Consider the following 27,254-nt stretch of genomic DNA (forward strand, 5'->3'; position numbering starts at 1 on the left):
GAGGGGGTGAGGGGCGGGGCAGGGGGCGGGGCGAGAGGGCAGCTAAGGGTGAGAGAAGTTGGACCAGGGAGTGGGAGGGACTAGGGCTGCAGTGGCAAGAAGTGGGGGCAAGGAGTTGCTTGGGGATAGGGAGCGGAGGACAAGACGTGGGGAGGGCTAGAGAGAGGGGTGCAAGAAGTTGGACGGAGTGAGGGGAGAGGCAGGGTGTGGGGAAGGACTGGGACTGGAGGACTTGGGCGGACCCCACGGTGTTCTCCTGTGCTGGGCGCAGCGCGGGCTCTCTGCCTTGGGGACTTGCTGTCCCAGGTCGCGGCTGGTGCCTCCAAAGTTCACTGGTGCAGGGGCCGGCCAAGGAGTAGCACCCCGCAGCCCTTGTGCCCGAGACCTGCGGGCGCTGGAACAGACTGTCGTGGTCTGTCCGCCACCTCAGCCCCCCACTTGCTCCAGGAAAGCCAGCCGACCTGCACGCCACAGCTTCTTTTAACACACACACACACACACACACACACACACACACACACACACACACACACACCGGAAGTGTGCTTCTTTCTTAGCCTAGGAACACCGAACAGGTTTTGGCTGGATTCCGGAGCAGCCTCTAAGGCTTCTGTAAAATAAGTGAAAAGCTTGCCTGTGATTCCAGCGCTGGGGCGACTGACGCAGGAGGATTGCTATGAGCCGGAAGACCCGACAGAGCTGCTTAAGAGAGTTTCAGGATGGCGCGGGCTACTTTAAGACCCGGTCTCAAAAAACAAAACAAACAAACAAACAAAAAAACAAAGAGTAAAAATAAGATGAAGAATGAGGTCTCGGAGGGGCTGTGTGCAGAGTGGGTGGGCGAGCTTCCCTGGAGCCTGGCACACGGTGGATGCTCTAGAAAGTGCCACAGCAAGCATGCATTCATCTTCTCCAGCTCATAGCAGGGACACAGGCTGGGCCGGGACCACACTGTCCGTGCCACCACACACCTGAAGCTACAGAGCACAATAGGTCTGGATTTCCCTGTCTCTCGCTTTGGAAAAGCTGTCAGCCCGCACTCTATGACCCGTGTCTCTTTCCGTTTTCAGGTCTTGGGGAGCTCTCCTGAACCCCAGAGCACACTTCTGTTCCTTTAACTCACTTGTTTGCACCTAACTGGCATCTGTGTGTTTACTCTCTCTTGTTCTCCCAAAAACCAAAAGTGTCAGCTGGACTACCAGGGTCTCGGAGCCTGACCAGTTCTGCTTCATGCTTCCATCAACCCCTCCGTGGAAGAACAGGGAAGACGTAGACGCCCTGTCACCCTGCAGATAGGTGGAGCAGGAAGCTAGGGATGGGCAAGGGTCAGGCCAGCCTTGCAGAGACACAGGCTGCAGGTCTGAGGAGGCTCACGTGACGGTGTGATTGTCTGACCGCAGAGGACACTGGAAGGACAGAATGGGAGCCCAGAATCAGCTGGACCCTGAGGTAGGCACAGCTGGAGCTCTCCCCGCCTGAGTCTCAACCTATGGGCGGCAACCCCTGAGTTCACATATCAGATAGTCATATTACCATTCATAACGGTTGAAAATTACAATTATGGGGGCCGGAGAGATGGCTCAGTGGTTAAGAGCACTGACTGCTCTTCCAGAGGACGGGGGTTCTCTCCCAGCACCCACATGGCAGCTCACAACTGTCAGTAACTCCAAGATATGACACCCTTACACAGACATATATGCAGGCAAAACACCAATGCACTAAAATAAAAAATTACTTTTAGACAAAAAAAAAAGAAAATTACAATTATGAAGCAACAATAAATTAATGTTATGGTTGGGGTCACCAGGACATGAAGAACTGTATTAAAGGGTCGTCGCAGTGTTAAGAAGGTTGAGGCGCTGCTCCAGAGGACTCTAACAGGAAGGGGTGCAGGTGGACCTGTGCGGGGGCTGTGGAGTGCCAGAGCGGCCATGAAGGGGTCCTTCCTCTGAAGCAGTCAAGGAGAGAGGCGCTGTGATCGGGGTGCAGAGCCTTTGGCCTCTGACCCAGGTCTTTACCAAATGAACCTAGGAAAACAGCATCGCTGTTATTAAACGCTCATTTAGAAACAATATATGGAATGGGCAAGGATATGAACACATAGTTAGCAGAAATGAAACACAAGTGGCCTTTAAGTAAATGGGAAGATAATTGACCATTGCATAATATCAAGTGTACAAGGGAAAATTATAGTGGAATTCTATTTTTTGGATGTCAGATTGGAAAAGAAAACCCTTCCTATTCGTTGTTGCTGGGACTATAAAATAATTCTGCCTCCTTAAAGGCAATTTGGCAGCAACTGTTACAAGTAAATACAAATTACTTTGACCAGGCAACTCTACCAGCAGGAGTTTATCCTAAGTGAAATGTTACATCTCTTCAGTTTGGCTCAGCAGTTAAGACTGCACACTACTGGGTGTGGTGGTGCACACCTGTAATCCCAGCACTCGGGAGGCAGAGGCAGGCGGATCGCTGTGAGTTGGAGGCCAGCCTGGTCTACAAAGCGAGTCCAGGACAGCCAAGGCTACACAGAGAAACCCTGTCTCGAAAAAACAAGATAAACAAACAAAAACCCAAAAAAGAGTGCATACTGCTATTGCAGAGGACCTGGGCTGTGGTCCCAGCGCCCACATGGCGGGTCACAACTGGCGCTCCGGTTCCAGGACATTTTGCACCCTCTTCTGAACTTTAAGCACACTTACATGCATGCAGGCAAAATGTATATACATAAAATAAAAAATTAAAAATATTTTCATCACATGTGCTCTTGAGTTATTCCAGAAAACGGTGTGTCTTTCTCATAACTGTGTGTGTGATCATTTATAGCAGTTTCACCTGTAAGGGCAAACACTAGACATGGCCTCCTACGGTGAGCGGACGAATAGTCAGCCCATCTCTTACACCACAGAATTTGGCTTCCCAGCAAAAACACAGACATATGGGTGGATCTAAAAAATAATTTTTTTAACATTTTATGTATTTATTATGTATACAGTGCTTTGCCTGTAGGTACACATGCCCACCAGAAGAGGGCATCAGAGCACATTATAGATGGTTGTGAGCCACCATGTGGTTGCTGGGAATTGAACTCAAGACCTCTGGAAGAACAATCAGTACTCTTAATCTCTGAGCCATGTCTTCAGCCCAAAGACTTATTTATTTATGTATACAATGTTGTGTCTGCATGTACACCTGCACACCAGAAGAGGGCACCAGATCTCATTATAGGTGGCTATGAGCCACCATGTGGTTGCTGGGAATTGAACTCAGGACCTTTGGAAGACCAGGTGGTGCTCTTAACCTCTAAGCCATCTCTCTAGCTCCACCCCCCCTCTTTTTTTTTCAAGATAGGGTTTCTCTGTATAGCTTTGGCTGTCCTGGACTCGCTTTGTAGAATAGGCTGGCCTCGAACTCACAGTGATCCGTCTGCTTCTGCCTCCCGAGTGCTGGGATTAAAGATGTGCCACCACCACCTGGCTTAAACCAACTTTTGAAAGAGCAGTAAATCTTTAAAAAAAAAAAATCACATTTGACTCAGCATTTTCAAAGTACAATAGCTAGTATTGGTATTAAAAATTCATTAGGAGGGGGCCTGGAGAGATGGCTCAGCAGTTAAGAACACTCTTCTTCCAAAGGAATTTTAAAAATTCATTAGGAGGGCTGGAGAGATGGCTCAGAGGTTACGAGTACTGGCTGCTTTTCCAAAGGTCCTGAGTTCAATTCCCAGCAACCACATAATGGCCCACAAACATCTGTATAGGGATCTGAGGCCCTCATCTGGACTGTGGGTGTACATGCAAATAGAACACTCATAAACATTAAATAAATAAATCTTTTTTTTAAAAATTCATTAGGACCCTGGTGTGGTAGCACACGCCTTTAATCCCAACACTGGGGAGGCAGAGGCAGGTGGATTGCTGTGAGTTCAAGGTCAGCTGGTCTACAAAGTGAGTCCAGGATGGCCAGGGCTACACAGAGAAACCCTGTCTTGAAAAAAACAAACAGGGGCTGGAGAGATGGCTCAGCGGTTAAGAGCACTGGCTGCCCTTCCAAAGGTCCTGAGTTCAATTCCCAGCAACCACATGGTGGCTCACAACCATCTACAATGAGATCTGGTGTCCTCTGTTGGCATGTAAACTCACATATAGATAGAGTGTTTATATACATATATAGATAAATCTTTTTTAAAAAAAGAAAACAACAACAACAACAACTGACGTTTTCCCAGCCTGTTGTCTGGTCGTGGAAACCTTTCTGAGTAATGAAAACAATGAATGGTTTAACATTTTAGATGTTCTTGCGCTGAGTTCACTGAACATTTCTTGAGCTGATCTGTAGGGATGGGGCTAAGATAGTTCACACGTATAAAAGTTGGGGTGCTTTTTTGAGGTGGGCAAGATAAGAGCTTTTGTCTATTTTTGGAGAAGGATACTGAGCCACCCAGAGAGACCACTGGGATGGCCAAAGCCACATGGATCACTTTGTAAGGATGTCCGGAGCAGGGCTTCTTAAACTTTTATACTTGCAACCCCTTTGCCTAAAAAAAAAAAAAAAAAAAAAAAAAAAAAAAAAAAAAAAAAAAAAAAAAATTTCTGAGATAAGGTTTCTGGCCTCAAACTCACAGAATCCACCCTGTGTTGGGATTAAAGGCATGCACTGCCACACCGGGCTGCCTGAAAAATATTTTATGCAATACCAAATACATAGACATATAAGATAGATATACAATAAAAAATTACTAATAGTAAATTATAAGCCGTGCGGTGGCGGCACACACCTTTAATCCCAGCACTCAGGAAGCAGAGGCAGGCAGATCACTGAGTTTGAGGCCAACCTGGTCTACAAAGCAAGTCTAGGACAGTCAAGGTTACACAGAGAAACCCTGTTTCGAAAAACCAAAAATAAATAAATATATTTTAAAGTGATTGTTTGGTATACTTACAATAGTTTTACCATTTATTAAAGACAAAGGTGAATTTGCACTCTAGTGAAATGGATGTGCTTGTTTATTTTGACATAAAAAATTCAACCCTGAAAGCCGGGCGTGATGAGCACGCCTTTAGTCCCAGCACTCGGGAGGCAGAGGCAGGTGGATCACTGTGAGTTCGAGGCCAGCCTGGTCTACAAAGTGAGTCCAGGACAGCCAAGGCTACACAGAGAGACCCTGTCTCGGGAAAAAAAAAAATTCAACCCTGGCTGGGAATCTGGGGTTTTGAAGGATATTTTGAATTTATACTTGTTGATGCTGAGAATGCTCCTTTGCATGAATTCATAATGCAAACTGGGAAATGGATGTTTAAGGCCTTTTCAGAAGTTGTAAATTTTGTCCCAATCCCAAGCCAAAATCCATTTAATGATTTTGTTATGAAACTCAAGTCAGTACTCAAACAGCAATTTTGTTTTGTTTGTTTTTGGATTTTCAAGACGGGGTTTCTCTGTGTAGCCCTGGCTGTCCTGGAACCCACTCTGTAGACCAGGCTGGCCTCAATCTTGCAGAGATTGCCTGCCTCTGCCTCCCAAGTGCTGAAATTAAGAGCATGTGGCACAACCACCTTGCTCAAACAACAATTGTAAAAATCAGAAATTCCATGGCTAGAGAAACGGCTCAGTGGTTAAAGTTGCTGGTTGCACTTCTAGGGGACACAGACTCATTTCCCAGCAACTATGTGCATTTCACAACCATATGTAACTTTTTTCGGCCTTTATGAGCACGGCAGACACATGATGTGACATACATGCAGGCAAAACACCCATACATGTAAACAGAATGTAGATTTATTTTATGTGTATAAATGTCTTGCCTGCATCTATATGCACCACATGTATGCCTGGTCCCATGGGAGTCAGAACAGGGTATCAGAGCTCCGAGGAATGGAGTTGTGGGTGGTTGTGAGCCACCATGTGGGTTCTGAGAATTTAACTGTAGTTCTCTGCAAGAACAGCAAGTTTTGTTAATCGCTGACCCATTTCTCTAGCCCCTAAAATAAAATCTCTGTACATTTCCTAAAAATCAAATGTTATAGCACAATACAACCCAAATATTGTTTTAAATGAAAATCTGAGATTGTTCTATTTTACAAATAAAGACTCAGGAGCCAGATGCTGGGGTGAAAAACCTGCTAATTCAGAGAGGCACAGAAAGCACCCAGCTGACCTTCCTACTCAGTTCACGTCCTGATGGAAAATGCCTGAAAGGCTCACTAGCTCAGCTTACTGTTTAGGAAAAAAGGGACAGAAAACCCAAGGCCAAAGGCTTGCTAGCTCAAAGCCCAAAAACTCAAAAGCCAAAGAGCTGAGGGCTCCAGAGCTGGAGCGCTAAGAACCAAAGAGCTGAAAGTAAAAGACCCTTCTACTTCTCCACGCCGACTTAAACCCCCTCAACTCAAAGTCCCTCCTACTCTTTAGTCCCTGCCAGCTGTTTTCTTGCTCTGCCTCTTGGCCTAGGGTTAACTTTATTAAATCCTGTGTACAGCTAGCTCTTGGATTAAAGGTGTGTGTTAGGGCTCAACCCACCAAACAGAAGACAGGTTTTTACTGTTCATAATCTCAGGGATCACATCGGGACCAAATATTCTGCAACACCCAAAGGTAAGCTAATTTGGTATTTGCATCTTGAGCTCTGTTGTACCGCACGTGCTGGTTCCCACATCTGAAGCTCTCACTACTGGATTAAGGACTCAGTCTCTTCAATGTGGGGGTGGGGGTGGGGGGTGGGGGGAGTGGGGATGCGCAGGCAGGGGGTTAACACCATTGCAGAAGCCTGAAGACAGAACACCAAACACGCTGCTCCTGGCCTGGTACTCTGTAAGTCTCTCACCTTCGCACGTACTGCTGCGAAGGCCCCTAGAAGCCTTCAGGGTCCCCACTTAGTGAATCCGCCCCAGCGGGTCAGTAGAGGGCGACTCCGCCCTCCCACAGCAACTGTGCTAGTCTTCACTCCTCCCATGTGATCACCTGTATTTCTGTTGCTGTTTTTCATTTCAAAACCTTTTCCGTGATTCAATAGGGAGAGGGTGAAGTGGAAGTTTTGGTTTCTTTAAAAACTCAGTTTAAAAAACAAACAAACAAAAAACTCAATTGTGTCCTGTGATGTTTTTCTGGAAGCCGTCTTATGTGTGGCCAAGTGACGTTTTGCTAAAAACAGACATGTGGGCTGGACAGATGGCTCGGAGGTTAAGAGTACTGGCTGCTCTTCCAAAGGACCTGAGTTCAATTCCCAGCAGCCACATCATGGCTCATAACCATCTATAATGAGATCTGGTGTCCTTTTCTAACAGGCAGAACATTGTATACATAATAAATAAATAAACAAATCTTTTTTTTAAATTATAAAATAAAAATAAAAACAGACATGTGAGAGGGCAAGCAATGTTTACAAAGAATATAAACAGAACCCCCCAGACAGTGAGACAACACTTATGCGTTGCTACACCGTGCAGTGGTTCGCTGGTCTTTGCTGGTCTTCACTTTGAAGAGAGAAATGGGCCAGAGATCTTCTCGTGGTGCTCTGGCTGCTTCTGGCTGCTTCTGGCTGCTTCCGCTGACTGGTGCTGACTGGGCAGAGCGTTGCTGTGTCTGCTGGATTGTGCCGCCACTCTGATTCCTGTTGCTGTTTGGTGCTTGCTATTGGACTGGACTCCTGACAACGAAGAGTGAAATTGCCCCCAGGAACTACTTCTATACAGGTACACAACCCCCTTTTCCCTATTAACCTTCTTTCTCCCCTCTGGTTGGTTGGTTAGAAGGGAAGTAGAAGAATTTAAGAACCCTAAATAAAGAAGATTTTGTAAAATCTAAGCCTACAAGAGGGCTTGCCTAGTTTGCATGAAGCTTTGGTTTTGATCCCCAGCACCACATAAAACTAGGCATGGCACCTGTAATCCTAGGACTCCGGAGGTGGAGGAAGAAGGGTCAAAGTCCACAGCCTTTCTTGGCTACTGATGAGTTCAAGGCCAGGTGGAGGTACATGAGAGACTATCTAGAAAAACAAAAAAACAAAAAAGGGACAGAGGGTGGGAACAGGAAAATACAAGCACAGGGATAACAATTGGGATATAAGATGAATAAATTATAATACATTAAAAACAAACAGAAACCTATCCTTTGATCCCATCACTCAGAGGCAGAGGCAAAGGCAGAGGCAGGTAGATCTCTGAGTTTGAAGCCAGCCTGGTCTATAGAGCAAATTCCAGGACAGCCAGGGCTACAGAGAGAAACCCTGTCTCAACCAAACCAAAACCCTACCCTTTCCTAAGAACAATGTTGTGTTAGTTCAATAGTCAGAGGCACATAAGGGAGGAAAAAGTACAAAAACGAGCATCTTAGGGTTCTCCAGGGAACTAGAAAGAGAAAAGGGACCCAGGAGGGAGAGGGCAGGTGTGGAGGGACGATTTGTACTGATCCCAGCTATCTGGGAGGACAGGGCAGAACGATTGCTTAAGCCAAGGAGTTTGAGGTCTGGCAGAATTACACAGTGATCCCTACCACAAAAAAAATTAATTAGCTAAAGTAAAGATTATACGTCCTCATGTCCTTCTGCAGGTGCCCCGTTCCCAGCCACTCCACCCTCTCGGCACTCGCTTTCCTTTTAGGGTCAGCCAACAACTGAAATCTGTCTCTGACTATGTCCCCAACACACACACACACACACACACTCACACACACACACTCACACACACACAGTCTCTCTCCATATATATACATATATATACATATATATATATATAATAAGTAAAGTATAAAGAAAATATTTTTTTCCTCAAATCTTTAGATACATGTTGCCCACATGATGTCCTGGGATGAACCCCACCCCCAACACTTTAAGGGATGTCCATGACAGGGGATGAGTTCAGGCAGGATGCTTGAGTACCGTATGTTAGGACCTGGGTTCAATTCCAAGCACCACAAAACAAAAGGAAGACATGCATTTCCTATGAGCAAGGGTATCTTTCCATAGTATAAGCCTCAAAGATTAAAATCAGGCTTTTTTTTTTTTTTTAAACCATGCTATTGTTACAAAGAAAGAAAGTCTCAAGTGTCCAATTTTACCAATGAAGACTCAGGAGCCAGATGCTGGGGTAAAAACCTACTAGCTCAGAGAGGCAGAGACAGCACCCAGCTGACCTTCCTATTCAGCTCACTGTCCAGAGGAAAACGCCAAAAGCTCAAAGCTCGCTAACTCACCAGACAGCCCAGGAGGAAAAAGCCAATGAACTAAAGAGTACCTTCTTATTTTTCCACACTGTCTTAAATTCCCTTTTTTCAAAATCCCTCCTAGCTACTTAATCCTTGTCTGCTGTTTTCTTGTTCTGCCTCTTGACCTAGGGTTAACTTTATTAAATCCTGTGTACAGAAAGCTCTTGGGTTAAAGGTGTGTGTTAGGGCTGAGCCACACCAAACAATAAACAGGTTTTTATGGTTCACCATCTTGGGTTCACAATGGCATTAAACATCACCTATCCCGCAAAACCTTGCTTTTCCATTGTTCCTCTGCAGCTGCATTCTTCTAGCCAAAGCAGCCAGAAGCCTCACTGAGGCAGATGGTGAGCATAAACCTCTTAATGTCTACAAAAAGTAACCTTGAAAACAACCACAAACTTTAACTGAGTACTACCCTCTAATCTGTGTGACTGGCACAGGGTCCTCTGCCTTCCAAGTGTTGGGATTAAACATGGACTGGACCAGACCGGTCCCCTCTAATCTTGGAAACAAAGTTTTCTCGCATTTCCAACGTTGTCAGCAAAAGCCATCTGAAGGCATCCCCTCCCACCAGACCGACTCTTCCCACTTGTGCTCCACCTCTTGGAAGCATCGTCTCAGACATCTCCTGACCCTGCTTTGCTTCTGTAGTGCTCTATTTTCTTTTTGTTTTTTCTTTTTGGTTTTTCAAAACAGGGTTTCTCTGTGTAGTACTGGCTTTCCTGGACTCACTTTGTAGACTGGGCTGATCTCGAACTCACAGAGATCTGACTGCCTCTGCCTTCCAAGTGCTGGCGTGTGCCACCATTCCCTGGCTCTAGTGTCCTATTCTTGACCAAAGATGTTCCCCTCCCTTCTCCCTACTCCTCAGCATATACACATTCAATACACTGCCTTTCCAGAGTCTTCCATCTTCTAGGCTTTAAAAAAAAAGATTTTATATATATCTGGTCTCCCGTGAGAAGCAATGGAGCACCTGAGAAACTCAAAGCCACGCCTTGTTAGGCTGTGAAGTCTGAGTCTGAGACAGGTGCCCGTAGCCAGGTTTGGAGGTGGGCGTCTCTCTCCCTAGCACTATGGAGACTCGGGTGGGAGGCAGCCTGTGTAAGGCCATCTTTGGGCGATTTCATTTCATTCTGTACAAACACCCTAGAGTGACTTCTTCCAAGTGAGATGTGTAGTGTCACTAGCTGGTATTTTATGGCGCCATCACTGTGTCTGCAGTCTGTCACAGAATGGAAATCAACAGGGAATGTGTGGATGTCCCTGTTTTAGATTTTTAAGATTTATGTGGAAGTGGGGTGTGGGTGTGTGCGCATCCCTGTGGAGGCCGGAAAGGGGTGTCAGATTCCATGGAGCTGGCCTTATCCCGCCTAATGGGGTGATGGGAGCCTAACCTGGCATTTCCTGGGGGGCGAGTAAGCACTCAACTGTTTGTTTATTCATTTGTCTGGTTGGTTGGGTTTTGCAAGACAGGGTTTCTCTGTGTTAAACATCCCTGGCTGTCCTGGAATGCTCTCTGTAGACCAAGCTAGACTTGGACTCACAGAGATCTGTCTGCCTCTGTCTGCCTCCCAAGTGCTGGGATTAAAGGCACAGGCCACCACCACCCAACTCTGTTTTTATTATTATTGTTATTTTGTTTTTTTGTTTTTCGAGACAGGGTTTCTCTGTTAGCCTTGGCTGTCCTGGACTCGCTTTTGTAGACCAGGCTGGCTTGAACTCACAGCAATCTGCCTGCCTCTGCCTCTCAAGTGCTGCAATTAAAAGTGTGTGCCACCATGCCCAGCTAAAATTGAGTCTTTTTATTTTTAATTAAGTGAATATAAGTGCTGGTTTCCTCTTGGTCCCCCCCACCCCACCCCCCAAGACAGGGTCTCTCTGTGTTAGCCTTGGCATGTCACTGGAGAGAGTGAAAGGCTTGGGCCAGGACCCTGCTGCCCTCTGCTGGGCTCCCAGGTAGTTCAAAGCCTGATGCCTGCAGACTTTTGTTTTGTTTTTTTTCCAAGACAGGGTTTCTCTGTGTAGCCTTGGCTGTCCTGAACTTGCTTTGTAGAGCAGGCTGGCCTCCAACTCACAGTGATCCGCCTGCCTCTGCCTCCCAAGTGCTGGGATTAAAGGTGTGCACCATTACCACCTGGCCTAGGACCCTGACTTGAAAGAAAAGGAAGGAGCCGGGCGTGGTGGCACACACCTTTAACCCCAGCACTTGGGAAGCAGAGGCAGGCAGATCACTGGGAGTTCAAGGCCAGCTTGGTCTACAAAGTGAGTCCAGGACAGCCAAGGCTACACAGAAAACCCGTCTCAAAAAGCAAACAAACAAACCAAAAAAACCCCTATGGAGTCAGCTGTAACAAAGCTCCTGTGCCTGGCACCTTAATTATAACTTAATATTAGCCACAGCTCACACTCTCCAGATGCTCTGCCTCAGGGAGAGACCATTATCGTGACTTGGGAGTTTGGCTAAATATTTAATTTGGTTTGTAGCCACAGCAACACATAATGGTGTAAGAAGCAGTGTGACTGGGGCTGGAAAGATGTCTCAGCGGTTAAGAGCACTGACTGCTCTTCCAGAGGTCATGAGTTCAACTCCCAGCAACCACATGGGGGCTCACAACCATCTATAATGAGATCTGATGTCCTCTTCTGGCCTGCAGATGTACATGTAGGCAGAGCACTGTATATGTAATAAATAAATATTAAAAAAAAAAAAAAAAGAAACAGTGTGACCAAGGTAAGGTTGCACTGCCAGAACAGCACCGGCATGGAGCTGACAAACCAACCCCATCTCTAACTAAACAAAGTTCTAATTTGTACTTAGTAACATCACTCATTAGACAGCTCGACAGCATGAGAGAACAGTGGAGGCAGAGGTGCTCTGCAGTTGAACATGGGTGCACTATGCAAAAGGCCCTGGAGCCCACCCGCAGTCCCCCAACTGCCCAGACCACGGGGCCTCGCCGGTACAGTGGCCCCTGGCTGCATTCCCAGCGCTTGGTTGGTGTTTTTCTTTCCCAACACAGTGTTTCTCTGTTTTACAGCCATGGCTCTCCTAGACTCACTTTGTAGACCAGGACGGCCTCGAACTCCCCCAGTCCTGGGATGACAGGCGTGTGCAACTGAGCCCAGCTGGCTTGGAACTTCTCATCCTCCTGCCTCCCATGTGCTGGGCTGATTTAGATGAATTTTAAATTTTGCTTCTTCGAACGAAATGGGTACATTTCATACAATTCCTCATACATTAGGGTTTTACTAAAGTTAATCTTTATCTTGATTTATCATAATAATTATAATTTTTGTTTTGTTTGAGACAGGCTTTCACTGTCTGGAACTACACAGACCAGACTGGGCTCCAACCAACTCAGAGATCCACCAGACTCTGCCTTGTAAGTGCTGAGATAAAGGTATCTACCAGAGACATTTCTTTATAAAATAAAAAAGAATCATAATAAAGCTGTACTGATAGGAATTCTAGATAGCTCAGTGACTTGAGTTTGAATCTCAAAGTTAATTACTTTCTTGAGCCCCAGTTTTGTTTTGTTTTGTTTTGTTTTTGGCTTGTTTGTTGTTTTGTTGTATTCCAAAAACTATCCTAAGTCTCCAAAGGCCCCGTCTCTTGTTTTTGGCTCACATTTATACCTCCTCTCAGCATTTGTTCAAGGATGTTTTTCAGCTGCTTAATAACCAATCTACCTCACATGGTGGTTCAACTTCTAAGGGGATAAACATCACCTGCTCTCTCACAAGTCTTTTTTTTCATCCCCTACTTGTGATCTAAACAACAACAACAAAAGTTTATATCTCCTTCACATATGTGGCTAAATGCATAAGTATAAATTAAAATTTAAAATGGACCTCTGGAAAGATGGCTCAGAGGTTAAGAGCACTTAGCTGCCCTTCCAAAGGTCCTGAGTTCAATTCCCAGCAACCACATGGTGGCTCACAGCCATCTATACTGAGATCTGGTGCCCTCTTCTGGCCTGCAAGTGTATATGTAGGCAAAAACCAAATAAACCAAACCAAACAACAACAACAACAAAAAAACAACAAAGCTATATGTAATAAAATTTAAAATGGGTGCAAATTTTTTCTTTTTTTTTCTAAGTCAGGGTTACAACTCGGTGTTGTAGACCAGGCTGTCCTCCAACTCACAGAGATCCGCCTGCCTCTGCCTCCCAAGTGCTGGGATTAAAGGTGTGCGCCACCACGCCCGGCTTTTTCCCCCCACGTTTTAGAGGAGGATCAGAAGACAATTCAGAGGGTCTGTTCTAACCTTCTATTACACGGTACCCAGATTTGATGGCAAGTGCCTTTACCCACCAAGCAATCCCATCATCCCCACCCTGAAAAATTAAGGGCAGTTTTTTGTTTGTTTTTCGAGATAGGGTTTCTCTGTGTAGTCTTGACTGTCCTGAACTCACTTTGTAGACCAGGCTGGCCTCGAACTCACAGCGATCTGCCTGCCTCTGCCTCCCAAGTGCTGGGATTACAGGCATGCGCCACCACGCCCGACTAAGGCCAAGAGGCCAGCAGAATGTCATCAAATCCTCTGCAAGTGCAGGTAGGTGCTTGTGAGAGGCCTGACAGGATTGCTGGGAACCACACTTCTGCAAGTGACCAACTGCTGTGCGCCATTCAGTCCCCTGTTCATAGCTTGCTATTTACTTTAAAAAGAAAAAAGATTTATTTATTGTTTATACATATTCTACCTGCATGTGTACCTGCCCACCAAATCTCATTGTAGATGGCTGTGACCCACCATGTGGTTGCTGGGAATTGAACTCAGGACCTCTGGAAGAACAGACAGTGCTATAAACCTCTGAGCCATCTCTCCAGCCCTTATTTACTTTCTTGAGAAAGGGTCTTATTCTGTAGCTTTGGCTGGCCGGGAACTCACTATATAGATCAAGCTGTGTTTCAAACTGCTACATCCGCCTGCCGCTGCCTCCTGGTTTATGACTCTAGACCAGCAATGCTGTGTTGGGATGGAAAGCAGAGCAAGGAGGCTCACCAGCTAGCACAGGTACTCACTACTCAGGCAGCAAGTAAAACAGATTCTGACTCAAAGCCAAGGTAGAAGGCGAGGAACTTGCCTTTGTGGGAGAAACAAAAGCTTTACTAAAATGCCAGGAAACCATTCACTTTAAATAGTTCAAAGACAACTTTTTAAAGAAAACATGGAGCAGGGCGCGGTGGCGCACGCCTTTAATCCTAGCACTTGGGAGGCAGAGGCCGTCCTGGTCTACAGAGTGAGTCTAGGATAGCCAAGGCTACACAGAGAGACCCTGTCTTGAACCCCGCCCCACCCCCACAAAAAAAACCACAACAAAAAACAAAAACAAAACACATGGAGATTCTGAATTCTGACAGGCAGAGTTGGATAAATAACTGTACATGTTGTTTTCAAGTGTCAAAGGAGAGGTTCCAACCATGACATGCTCTTAATAGGAATAAATACGTAATTGGGAGAGGCACATACTTTCAATCCTAGCACTCACGAAGCAGACAGGTATATCTCTTAAATTTAAAGCCAGCCTGCTACATAGAGTTCCAGGCTAGCTAATGGTAGTTGAGACCCTGACTCAAACAAAACAGTCAATGTGTAAGTAAAGCAGACAAAATACAAAGATGCAGAAAAAACTTTTCTGAGGGTCACATCCTGTAGCTGACTGGCCTTGAATTTAAAAGGTCAGCATGCCTCCCAAGTCCTGAGATTAACTGGTTGTCTTTTGTTTTCTTGATACAGGATTTCTCTGTTTAACAGAACCCTGGCTGTCCTAGATTGACTCTGTAGACCAGGCTGACCTCAAACTCAGAGGATCTGCTTGCCTCTGCCTCCCAAGTGCTGGGATTAAATGCATGCGCCACCATCTAGCAAACTGATTGGTTTTTGAGACAGGGTTTTTCTTTGTATCCTTGGAAAAAAAGATAATAGTATGTGCTTTTTCAAGAATGTGGGAACTGGGCGTGATAGTGCATGCCTTTAATCCCAGCACTCCAGAGGCAGAAGCAAGCAGATTGCTGTGAGTTCAAGGCCAGCTTGGTCTACGAAGTCCAGGACAGCCAAGGCTAACAGAGAAACCCTGACTCAATTAGAAAAAAAAAGTGGTTAAGAGAACTGGCTGCTCCTCCAAAGGTCCCGAGTTCAATTCCCAGCAACCACACGGTGGCTTACAACCATCTATGAGATCTGGTGCCCTCTTCTGGTGGGCAGGTACACATGAAGGCAGAGCACTATATACATAATCATCGCACAGTCCTGTTCAGGATGTAAAAGCATCCATCTGTCTCTGCCTCTGGAGTGCTGGGATTAAAGGCACCAATGGAGGGTTTCTGTGTAACCTTGGCTGTCCTGGGCTTGCTTTGTAGACCAGGCTAGCCTTGGAATTCACATCAATCCACCTGCCTCTGCCGAGTGCTGGAATTAAAGGCACACACTACTGGTAGGCAAAGTATGAGTGTTTTGATACAGGGTTTCTCTGTGTAGCCCTGGCTGTCCTGGACTCATTTTGTAGACCAGGCTGGCCTTGAACTCAGTGATCTGCCTGTCTCTGCCTCAATGCTTGATACAGGTTTAAAAACATTTATGTGTACTTAACATATTTTAAATCCAAAGAGCAACTTACAAAGTTTTTTCCTTCCACCAAATGGTTCCCAAGGATTGACCTCAAGGTTGTCAGACTTGCCGCCCTGCACCCTAAGGCTATTCACTCTACCATGGCCACTGAACCGGCAACATGACACTGAGATCACACCTCCTACGTACAATCTTGAAGGCTTGACTATTTTTGAAAGCGAATTTTGACTCCATCCTGTTCTCTACGCTCAAAGAACTGCATGACAAGAAGGTAAACTTTAGGGGCTGGAGAGATGGCTCAGAGGTTAAGAGCACTGCCTGCTCTTCTGGAGGTCCTGAGTTCAATTCCCAGTAACCATCTATACTGTGATCTGGTTTCCTCTTATGGCCTTAGAGCACCGCAGGAGAGATGACCAGGACCTGGGTTCAGTACCCAGCACCAACTTAACTTTCTCCAGCCCCAGGACTCGCAACGCCCTCTTCTAGTCTTTCAAAGCACTGCATAGTTGTGATGCAACCATACACGCAAGCAAAATGTGCACACAAGTTAGTAAGGAATCACTCCCAAATTTGGAATATAGACATCAATTTTCCTTAAGGAAAACTGTGCAGTGTGCACAATGCTGGTTCTGATGCCGCTATTAACACCGGACACCTGCTATTCATCAAATAATAGCACAAAATTCCATAATAGAAGACACCGCACTTCCTAGTCTTTCAGTTCTACAGGTAGGAGCAGCCAGGGAGAGCAACTGAACAGACGCTAGCTTTCTGCAGGGAAAACAACTAAACAAACGCTAGCTTTCTGCTCCCCAGTAGCCAGCCACTTTGCCAAAACATTTTCCCCATTAAAAAAAAACAAACAAAAACAAACAAACAACAACCACAGAGAAACAAACAGAAAGCATGATTTATTCAAAGTGATTTTATTGCTGTGCACACAGGAGCATTTATGCCACTAGAGCAGACGCTGTGGACGACTCGCTGGAAGAAAGAAAACAGAAGAGAAACCGGGTTAATACTGCTCTTCAGAGTCGTTACTCTGCCACTGGAGCTAAACACCCACGGCACACAAGCTCCAAGCCCAGCGAGCGCCAGAGCTCACGGTTTACACATGAGGATGGATGGCAATGCCCAGCCAGCCAGCTACGGAAAAGCCGGCCAACATCACAAACACCTATCTGGTGGAAACTGTCAGTGTTGGTTGGGATGATCAGAGTCAACAATTCATTGACCCCACCCCCTTCATGGCTGAAACCAGTCTGTCTGCCACAGGACCACGGTGGAGCAGGGCTTTAATCCCAGCTCTTGGGGAGGCAGAGGCAGGTAGATCTCTGTGAGTTCAAGGCCAGCTTAATCTATAGAGCAAGTTCTAGGATAGCCAGACCTTCCACTCTCAAACAAATAAACAAACAAATAACCCAGGATCTCATCACTATGTAGCCCTGGCTGGTGCCAAATTCAAGAGCCCCTACTGGCTCCAGGTGACACTTTGATTGAACACCGTCATATAACTATGCGTCACCCATGCATGCTTTGGTACTATCAGAAGAGCTGAAATGGCACTCAACCACAGGACCAGAAATGCAAAATAGCTACTATGCGGTCAACTCTTGCCAGCAAAGACGTATATACTTACTATTTCCAATTGGGTGGGAGCACCCGCTTAGTCTTATAGTAACGAGCCAACCGATGAATTCTGCTCTCTATCAGAATCAGGCGGAATTTAGCATCCTTATCCTAAAAACAAAAGAGATCTAAGAAAACCACCAAGTAAAGTACCTCAGCACCTTCTATGGTTAAGTCCTTAAGGCAGTCCCCCCCCCAGGCAGGGTCTCTTTACTATCCTACCTCCCTGGTCTGTCTTGCAACTCCCTAGGCAAGACTGGCCTCAAACTCAGAAACCAAGGGCAGGCACCACCAAACCCACAAGGGCCAAGTTACGCTTCTAGAGTAAGGCCTATAGGACCGCCTACAAAACTACAAAACACCCCTCCCTACATTTGGGACCAACTGGGTATGTTTCGGGGAGCTAAAAAAGATCAAACTACGTATTTCAAGGAAAACTACCATGAGGACTGGATAGCACCTAGAACTACCGGAGAGAAGGCAACTGACACGCTCCCTTTCCTGAGGTGGGCCAGTGCAAGCATCCTCGCACACCCCCAGGCGTGTTTCCTTGCTTACCTTTCTGTTCCTCTCAAGGTGCTTGCGGACAGCAACGGCTTTCTTAATCAAGTGGTAGAGGTCCTCTGGGAGATCAGGGGCGAGGCCTTTGGATTTCAGGATTCTCAGGATTTTATTACCAGTCACAAAACGGACCTGCGCCACACCATGTGAGTCCCTCAGGATCACACCTGAAGAGAGAAGCATGTAGCTTTCAACAAACATACATGCATGTACATACATGTCACACACATGATAAAGCCCTGATAGCAAGACTCTCCAAACTCTTTTGCAAATAGCCAATGTGAGAGTGCACGCAAAGCTCACTCAGACATCCAAGGAAGGTCTACCCAACATGGATGAAGTCCCTCTGGTGGAAACCGAGAATGTTCGAACACCATCATCAGTGAGTCGGCTACAACACAGCTGACTAAAGGAACCAGTAAGATGTATACCTTTATAGTTAGTCCTGACTAAAGCCAGCTTATCATGGATTTGCACCAATCTTTCAAACGGCCTTATTCTTTTTAAGCCTCAAATTACTTACTAGTTGAATCCATCTCAAATTCTTGTCTCCACATTCCTAGTACACCTAGTGAGAATGCCTTTATCCTGTGACCAGTAATCCTACGCCCCACAACCACGTTAGCAGATAGCAGCGAACTATTTGCCATTTGTGCAAACCCACAGCGGCTTAGAGTCAATTCACAGCTCAACGTGACCGGATCTCCGATGCTCCTCGCTTAGCTGTGGAAGCCGGGGGAAAACTTTTCAACACACGGACTACACACATTTGTTTTTCCAGAAGACTCGAGAGCAGAAGAGCTTACGCCACCACTCACCTATCTGGGAGGGGGTCAGCCCTTTCTTGGCTAGTTTGTAAATCTGTTCCTTCACGTCGTCAGACGTCAACTTCAGCCACTGGAGATGCACAGAAATCGGGCTTAGGATGGGGAAAGCAAGGCAACAACCTCCCACTCCCCGGGCCGCACCCCCACGCACACAGATCGCTTCCCCGCCCCATGCCGCCCTCCGACCCTCCGCTCACCGTGGGGACGCTACGGCGGTAGGGCAGCGCCGACTGGGACAGGCCCTTCCTGAGAACGGAAGCACAGGTGGTGAAGCGGCGGCCCAGGCAGCCCCGCTGTCCCCGCCACCGACAGCCCGTATCCTCCTCCCCCAGCCCCGCGCCCCAGCCCCGTAACCCAGCCTGGCGCCCGCCATGGACTCACCCGGGAGCGTGCATGCGACCCATGATGGCGGAGGTCTGGCAGCAAAGAGAGAACGAGGGAGGAAACGGCGCAGGAAGCCGAGCCACGCGCGGGAAGTGGCGTCACGCGCACACGCTTCCCTCTCGCGTAGAGGCGGGGGCTATACGGGCGTGGCCGCCGGGGGCCGCGTGACTACGCGTCCCAGAAGGCATTGCGGCGAGACGTCACACTTCATCGATTGGGTCCGTTTCCGCTGTTCCAGGCTCTGGCCTGGCTCTTAGAGCCGGAAGTCGGTCTGTAGCTCCCAGTTGGAGGCGGCGCCTGAGGGAGCGCAGGGCTAAAGGACTTGGGGGAGCTGAGGTGTCGGTCTGGCCCGGTCTCCAGCCCCGAGCTCGTGCGGTGCGGTATGGGCGCGGCGTGGATGAGACCGCAGATCCTCGGCGCAGCCGGCGCCTCCCCTTCTCCCTAGAGCCGGCCGGGTCTGTCCTTTGCTGCCTGCGCGCCTTTTCTGTCTACACAGTGCGGAGCGCAGAAGCGCGGAGTTGAGCTGGAAGGGTCCACCGCAGTGCGTCCAAGAATGGGGTGAATAGAATAATTTGCTTAAAAAAAAAAAAAAAACCACGGACCCGGGAAGGTTTAAAACAACGCAGCACTGGGAATTTTGATGTGTTTTGAGACAGGGTTTCTCTATGTAGCTCTGGTTGTCCAGGAAGTCGCTTTGTAGCCAAGGCTGGCCTCTAGCACGAAGTCTTCCTGTCTCTGCCTCGGATGAAAGGCTTGAGCCACAATGCACTGCCCAGCTAGCTGAGCTCCTTTTGTAGACCAGGCTGGAAGATCTGCATGTCTCTGCCTCCCAAGTGCTGGGATTAAAGGTTTTAAATAACGTTTTCCAAACCATTGGAAACTTGAACCAAGTTTGTAATTTTTTTCCTGACAAAAATATATTTGAATAACCATATTCAAACTTGGCTTCAGTCGCCACCCCAAGCCCTCTGTATCACACATTAACTTGTTTCTCAAGCAGCTTTAGTGGCACCCGACTGTGTGCAACCCATTGTCCACCTAGAGGTAGGTCAGTGGTCAGACAAACGTGTTGCTCCTTTGTAAATATCCCCTCTAAATTAAAACCCAAACCAAACCAAACAACCATTTTAATGTGTTAGTATGTAAGAGGACAACATTGTGGGCTCTGTTCAGTTTTTTCACCTTCACCTGCCTTTGGCTATCAAGCTAGGGTAGGTCGTCAGTGCACAGCAAGCACGTTAGCTCACTGAGCCATCTAGGAGCCTTTCCTATACTTTCACAATGCATTTAAAATAAAACCTGTGCCCCTGGCCTCATATCCTACCGCTCTACCCTTATTTCTATACATTCCAGGGACATTTCTGATCCGGTGCATAGCAACATGTTTCTATCTGAAAAAAAAGTTTTAAAAAGATTTATTATGTATACAGTGCTCTGCTAGGCCAGAACAGGGCATCAGATGACATTATAGATGGTTGTGAGCCACCATGTGGTTGCTGAGAATTGAACTCAGGACCTCTGGAAGAGCAGTCAGTGCTCTTAACCTCTGAGCCATTTCTCCAACCCGAAAAAATATTTTTTTGTTGTTGTTGTTTTTTGTTTTTTTGAGACAGGGTTTCTCTGTGTAGCCTTGGCTTTCCTGGACTCGCTTTGTAGACCAGGCTGGCCTTGAACTCACAGTGATCCACCTGCCTCTGCCTCCCGAGTGCTGGGATTAAGGGCGTGCACCACCATGCCCGGCTGAAAATATATTTTTTAATATGTGTATATGTATGTCTTTGCACCACAGTAACTGCAGTGATCATGGAGATACCAGGTACTTTGGAACTGGGGTTACAGAAGATTCTTAGTTGCTACATGTGTTCTTGAAACTGAACTCAAGTCCCCTGCAAGATAAGTGCTGTTAACCCCTCAGGCGTCTCTCCAGCGCCCAACAGTTTGCATTATTATTACATGCTGCACGTGTTGAGTGCAGTGCCCACGGAGGCCAGAAGAGGACAGTGGGTCCCCAGGAGCTAGAGTACTAAGGACTTGTGTCTTTGTACTGGGAACCAAACTCTTGTCCTCTACCACAGCAGAAGGCCATCGTAATCACGGAGCTGTCTCTAGCCCCTTACCTGCAATACTGTAGCACCCTCAGGCAGCCTGGCACTCAGGCAGGCACACAGTTATTTCAAAGGATAAGCTTAAATAAGCCATTTTTCTCTCGTTTGAAGATGACTAGGAGCCAGAGGATAGTGGGCAGCACCAAGTTTTGGTTTTAACTGTCCTTTCAAGGTCTTTATACTGGTTTTACACATTATTAATTTGGAGAACAAGTCTTATGGTGGTGGAATTTGCACGTCTCAGCTCTGTGAGCTATGCCTAGAATGTGGCTAGTAATCCTGAATTTGAGTGTGATTCTTTGAAAGTCTGGATTTCTAAGCTTTTAGAAAGTCCTTGGTGAGATGCAAAGAACACTATGTTAATAAAGTTTGAAACCAAAGTATTGAATAAAAAAAGAAATGACAGCTGAATTCCTTTATTTCAGAAATATTTTAATATAATTGTAGTATAGTTATGAAGTCACATTCAATACACTGAATATATTCCAAGTATTAATAAAAATATTATACATCTTCCCTCACTAAGCTGACATAATTAAAGCATTTGGTTCTTACAGTGACACTAGTAATTACATCCATATTTGCACTGCTAGTGAACAGCATGTAAGTAAATGTGTATTATAGTAGCAGGGCTTCAGGGTTTTTTTTTTAAATCTGAGTTATTAAAAGTGAATTTTAAAAAAATGCCACAATTCATGAGTCCTAGAAAGAATTAAACAATTTAAGGCAGGAGTTTGAACTTTTTATACAACTTTAATTTGAAAAAGAAAAACTTAAAAAAGATATCCATGCTCACTTCACATAAATACAGTCGTAAGAAGCATCGGTGGCAACTTTCATTGGGTTCCTCAGGGGACAGGCTGTAGGTATGAGCCGCCATCTTCAGACCCTAGAGCACTGCTAAGAACAAAAGGGTCCTGGCCCAGGACCCGAGTGTAGCAGAATTATTCTTACTTGATGAAGGTAGTTATAAATGTGACATACATAAAAATTAGTGTCTTGGCCAGTTTAGAGTTTTGTTTTTCAGATTAATTTTAAGGTACATGTTAAAAGGTCTGCCGAGAGCCAGCGGACTGATGACTGACTGCAGTGCAGAGAGGCTGCTCTCCCCTCCCTACCAATGTTTTGTCCTTTTTTTGGTATGGGCTGAAGATTAGCATTTTACAAAGAAATAACTTATATTAAAATATATGTGCTCCAATGACCAGAGAAGGCACAAATTGAGTTAGATTAAGAGAAAGTACTATCTTTTGTTGTGAACTCTTGTTAACTATACAGTATTAATCACAACATATATACTTTTAGATATGAATCAGATTTGTCACTGAAAAGTGACATTACATTTTCTGGTTCTGTTTCTGTGCTAAGATACACTGTAACAGATCACACAAAAAAGTCCATGGTGAGTCTAATCAAGGTGAAACTTTTACAAAGAGCATTTATATTTTAAAGTAGCTAGGTGATTCATGGAATGGAATTAGGTCTCTCTCAAAAGAAAAAAAAATCTAGTGCTACTTACATCTGCAAAACAATTTAAGGATATGTTAATTGTGGAAAAAGCAAACAATGGTGCTTTGATCTTCATTTTAATTAATTATCAAGTAGACAACACACTTTAATATAAAAAATTTCGTATACCATTCCTCATACAGTTCCCTACAAATGGACCATAGTGTTAGGCACCAAAAATTTCAAGTTTTGATTAAAAAAAAAAAAAAACAAAAAACAAAAAACAAAAAAACTATTCCAATAAAACCACCCATAACTCTCTCTCTCTCTCTCTCTCTCTTTTTTTTTTTTTTTTTTGGTTTTTTGATACAGTGTTTCTGTGTGGTGCAGCCCTGTATATCCTGGACTCACTGTTTTAGACCAGGCTGGCCTTGAACTCTGAGATCAGCCTGCCTCTGCTTCCCGAGGGCTGGGATTAAAGGCATGCACCACCATGCCTGGTCTAACAACCTTAACTTTTAATTTACTACTGGAAGCATCATCATTTCTGTTAATCACTTTGTACACTACATAAAAATTTTACTCTAAAAAAAAATTTTTTTTTTATTCTGGCAAACCGATCAGATTGTCTTTTCTTGGTATATCCTTCATTAAGTAGCTGTCAGCTTTCTCTTGACTACCAAATTTGCTACATTTCTATTACCATTCTAAAAATATTTGAATTTCTAACCATGAACTTTATTATATATACATGTTTACAAAAATAAACAGTTATGTCTGAAATGAGAAACTAATACAAATGAATCTTATTCTTAATGGTTACTCTGTAACTACTTCAACTTCTCTCTTGTAATTCTGAATTTTACTGTATTACAGAAAATAATTCTTTAATGTTTATGTACAGTGTTTACAAATAAAGGAAACATCTTCCAAAAATGTCTATATTAAAATTCAGTCTGGACCCTAACAGTCCTTATACTGGGCCTCTTATAAAACAAAAATGGGCACCAGGCCAAACAATTTCTGTTTGTTTAATGAGGAAGTAAAGTATAAATACATGGAAGTGAAACTCCAATTTCAGTTCACACTCCTGCATATAAATGTTGGATTATAATGGAATGATAGAATTTAGAATGTAACTATTATCAATGAATCTCATTCAATTACCGGGCAACAAACATTAAATCAAATAGCTTAATAGTTAAAATAACTAAGTCACAATCAGAAATAGAGAAAATAGTATTTTTGTGGGAAAACCATTAGTAAATGTACATAGTATTTTGTCCTCAGTAGGGTGAAAATGAATGAAAACTACTTACCCTTTAATCAGAAATGAAGTGCCAATAAAGCATATAGTTAAGTAAGGCACCGTTATTTACAACTTCAGTGATTGGCACTTACTCTGAAAAAGCTTAACAATGGATAAAAATAGTATTTTTTCTCTACGTCTATAAACTACTTAGTAGTTCTTAGCGTTCTGACTATTATTTGTGCTTTGCTTTTCAGCCTGTTGAGTAGCAGCTGCATCTTTCCTTTGGTGTCTGTGAGCATACAGTGGTGAAGGCTGTGAGGTGCATAATAGGAAAACAATTTGCTGTGTCTGTGTAGGAAGAATACAGACAAGGTGGCGAAAATGACAGAGTATTATGTCAAAGTCTTTTTCAGGACTTACTGTATATTGAGTTTGGGATTGGTAGCATCCAACAGAATGACTTTAAAACAGCAATGGCTTTCCAAAATCTATAAAAGTTCAGTTATGTGACAGTTGGTCCAACAGGTTCAGTTTACACTTTTCTGCTCATATATAAACTATACAAAGTTCCCAAGTGTGTGTGTACACATGTGCACACAGTATAACTTTCGCTTCCACAGCTCAGAAGCCCACGGTTTATAGGTATGTGGCCGCAGTCAGCTGGTACCACTTAACTGTCTCTTTGCTCAGGTTGAAATCTTTCAGTGGTAGAGTTATTCCACCCAAGAAGAAATTCTCCCGAAGAGATTCTGCACTGAGTACACTCAGTTGAAGTTCTCTTTGTCTCAAAGTTTCTTTGCTGTATCCACTATAAACAAGCTGGAGAGAAAAAAATGATAACGTTTGGTTTCATGGAATATTTTCAATACAATGTCAAACAGTGGCAGGATGCATGGCACTGACTATAGAGGCAGGGCTTGTCTCAGCGCCTCAGAAGCATGTTTTCAATTTTGGGAATCTTGGGTTGAACAATCATTCCTAACAGTGTTTAATATAGAGATTACATAAAGCAGGACCAATCATTGTTAAAAAACAAAACAAACCCCAAACCTTCAGACATGGTTTCTATGAGATGGAAGTGACGGGGAGGGAAAAGAGATTACCTGGTGATTACCTTAAGATGATCTAATAGCTGGAGAAAAAAAGGATGAAAGGAAAGCAAGTTGGATAATATAATCTTAAAAATATTTGTTGCAAAAACATTAACATTTCATCATTTTCTTTTGTTCTTTACATGCTGTGTACCAGGAAGTGGTGACTCCTTACTCACAAGGAGACACAACCCCACAGTGCAAGTGCAGTCTGCACCACTCTGTGGTGCTGAAAGCTACTTCAAATCCTCATTACAACATTCAACATTTTTGTTTTTCCATAAAGCTTCACAGTAAGTTCTGAGAAACACTTCCTTAATCTAGACCTTCTAAATTTGACTAAAACAACCACAAGAACACTTGCTGGCATTTCATTGTTTTATTGTCTTGACAGTATAAACATCAACCAGTGAATAATCCACTAAAAATCCACTGCTATTTTATAAGAGTGAACACCAAGTGTTCATTGGTAAGCACTGCGTATGTTTTTAAAGAGTGAACGACCCTCTATAGGGCTGTGTGTGTGTGTGTGTGTGTGTGTGTGTGTGTGTGTGTGAGAGAGAGAGAGAGAGAGAGAGAGAGAGAGAGAGAGACTGACTCTATATAGATAGCTGACCTCAAATTTGCTGTGTAATTCAGGCTGACCTTGAATTCACATTATATTCTTCCCGCTTCAACCCTTAAAGAGCTAAAGGAATTTACCATCCTACCTAGCTTTTTCCTCTTTAAAATTTATTAAATATTTAAAAATTTTCATGTAGGGCAGAGAGGGGGCTCAGAGGCTGAGGGCATTGGCTGTTCTTCCAAAGGCACTGAGTTCAATTACCAGCAACCACATGGTGGTTCACAACCATCTACAATCATATTATCTGATGTGTAGGTGTACATGGTAGGCAAAACACTGTATACATAAATCTTTAAAAAAAAATTCATGTGTATGTCATTCATACATGGCCTGAGGAAGACAGAAGATGGTGTCAGATCTCCTGAAACTGGATACAGGCAGTTTTAAGCCCTCTGATGTAGGTGTTGGGGACTGAAAGAACAACTGTTCTTAAGTGCTGGGCCTTTTCTTTCGCCCATGTCTGGCTTTTTTTTTTTTTAAAACAGGTTTTGATAAGATTACCATCTTGATAAAAATTCAAGTTATCTTCTAATTTCTGACCAGACACAATAATGTGTCTACCCAAAAAATAAGTAAGGGAGCGAGATGGGGGGAATTTTAGCAGGTTTTCACTGGTTACTGATGGGCTATAGATCTGCCAGTCGGTTATGAGTATCTCAGCAACAGTTAAGCTCAATACTATTCGGCTGACACTGAAAGAGATTACTAAGACAATAAAGCATTCAAGGAAGAGCTAGAGACAACTCAGCAGTTAATGGCACAGGCTGCTCTTGAGGTGGTCCTGGGTTCAATTCCCAGCACCTACATAACAGTTCAAAATTGCCTATAAACTCCAGTTCCAGAGAAACCAGTCCCAGCCTCTGGCCTCTGTGGTTACCAGGCACACATACATTGCACTTATGTACCTGCCAACAAAACACTAAATACACAAAAAATAAAAATAAGTACATCTTTTTTTGTTTGTGTGTTTTTCGAGACAGGATTTCTCTGTGTAGCCTTGGCTGTTCTGGTTTCACTTTGTAGATCAGGCTGGCCTTGAACTCACAGCGATCCGCCTGCCTCTGCCTCCAAGTGCTGGGAATAAAGGCATGTGCCACCACGCCTGGCAAATAAATACATCTTACAGAAATAAAAGTATCGAAATCTCAAAACAACCACTCTGAAATTTTTAGAGATGCAGTTTAGCTTACCATTTCATTGAATGTTGGGTTCCTAGTTTTACGTGAAATTTTGGTTTTACGTTTTGACGTTTTGTGGGTATCAGGAAGCAGGTATGTTTTGACGTATGGATTTGGGTCAGCCCCATCTTCAGTAACCTGTAAGAAAAGCAGGCCCTTAACAGCAGTGCTTCCTACTAAGGTACAGATTTGTTCTACAGTCATCATTTGTAGCCACTCACAAGATCTTTGATGTGCATCACCATGATGAAGAGGGTGCCATTTCGGTAAGAAACAGATAACTTCACTGCCCCTCCTATCTGTCCCAGAGCAGGGCTGAAGGGGCTTGTACCTGAAAACAGAAATACTTTCTGCTTTATCTCAATGGCCTGCAATGGT

At 44.6% G+C, this 27,254-nt stretch overlaps 2 protein-coding genes and 1 long non-coding RNA gene across 5 annotated transcripts in view; 1 reads left to right on the forward strand and 2 right to left on the reverse strand.

Moving 5' to 3' along the window:
* Positions 1–1,199: 1,199 nt before the first annotated feature.
* On the forward strand, positions 1,200–12,649 carry LOC311591841. 2 transcript variants are annotated; one of them, XR_014777239.1, is made up of 4 exons: positions 1,200–1,449; positions 7,440–7,685; positions 12,240–12,413; positions 12,513–12,649. It is a non-coding gene; the product is annotated as an uncharacterized lncRNA (long non-coding RNA). The 2 variants fall into 2 exon arrangements; XR_014777240.1 differs by lacking the exon at positions 12,240–12,413.
* A 4,018-nt stretch (positions 12,650–16,667) lies between these two features.
* RPS13 (ribosomal protein S13) lies at positions 16,668–19,310 on the reverse strand. The gene is made up of 6 exons (XM_084771685.1): positions 19,174–19,310; positions 18,990–19,038; positions 18,784–18,862; positions 17,963–18,132; positions 17,415–17,515; positions 16,668–16,759 (listed from the first exon to the last, which is right to left on the reverse strand). The coding sequence occupies exons 1-6, from the start codon at positions 19,194–19,196 to the stop codon at positions 16,726–16,728; spliced, it is 456 nt and encodes a 151-aa protein (XP_084627811.1). The 5' UTR covers positions 19,197–19,310; the 3' UTR covers positions 16,668–16,725.
* A 2,386-nt stretch (positions 19,311–21,696) lies between these two features.
* Positions 21,697–27,254, reverse strand: part of PIK3C2A (phosphatidylinositol-4-phosphate 3-kinase catalytic subunit type 2 alpha) — a 93,645-nt gene continuing 88,087 nt past the window's right edge. For both annotated transcript variants that reach the window (XM_084771560.1, XM_084771561.1), the window contains 3 exons: positions 27,098–27,207; positions 26,889–27,014; positions 21,697–24,801 (listed from right to left, as the gene is read on the reverse strand). In XM_084771560.1, coding sequence (XP_084627686.1) covers positions 24,619–24,801; positions 26,889–27,014; positions 27,098–27,207 — 419 coding nt within the window. In that variant the 3' untranslated portion in view covers positions 21,697–24,618. The remainder of the gene's footprint in view (positions 24,802–26,888; positions 27,015–27,097; positions 27,208–27,254) is intronic.

The sequence above is a fragment of the Acomys minous genome (genome assembly GCF_964271855.1).
Source record: "Acomys minous genome assembly, chromosome: 2".
NCBI lineage: Eukaryota > Metazoa > Chordata > Mammalia > Rodentia > Muridae > Acomys > Acomys minous.

Excerpts from the sequence above, each read along its gene's own strand:
- RPS13 (XM_084771685.1), bottom strand. The coding sequence starts at position 19,196 with ATGGGTCGCATGCACGCTCCCGG. Across the intron at positions 18,863-18,989 it reads ACCGCCGTAGCGTCCCCACG|TGGCTGAAGTTGACGTCTGA; the intron begins GTGAGCGGAGGG and ends GTGCATCTCCAG. Across the intron at positions 18,133-18,783 it reads GCTGACCCCCTCCCAGATAG|GTGTGATCCTGAGGGACTCA; the intron begins GTGAGTGGTGGC and ends TTCTCTCTTCAG.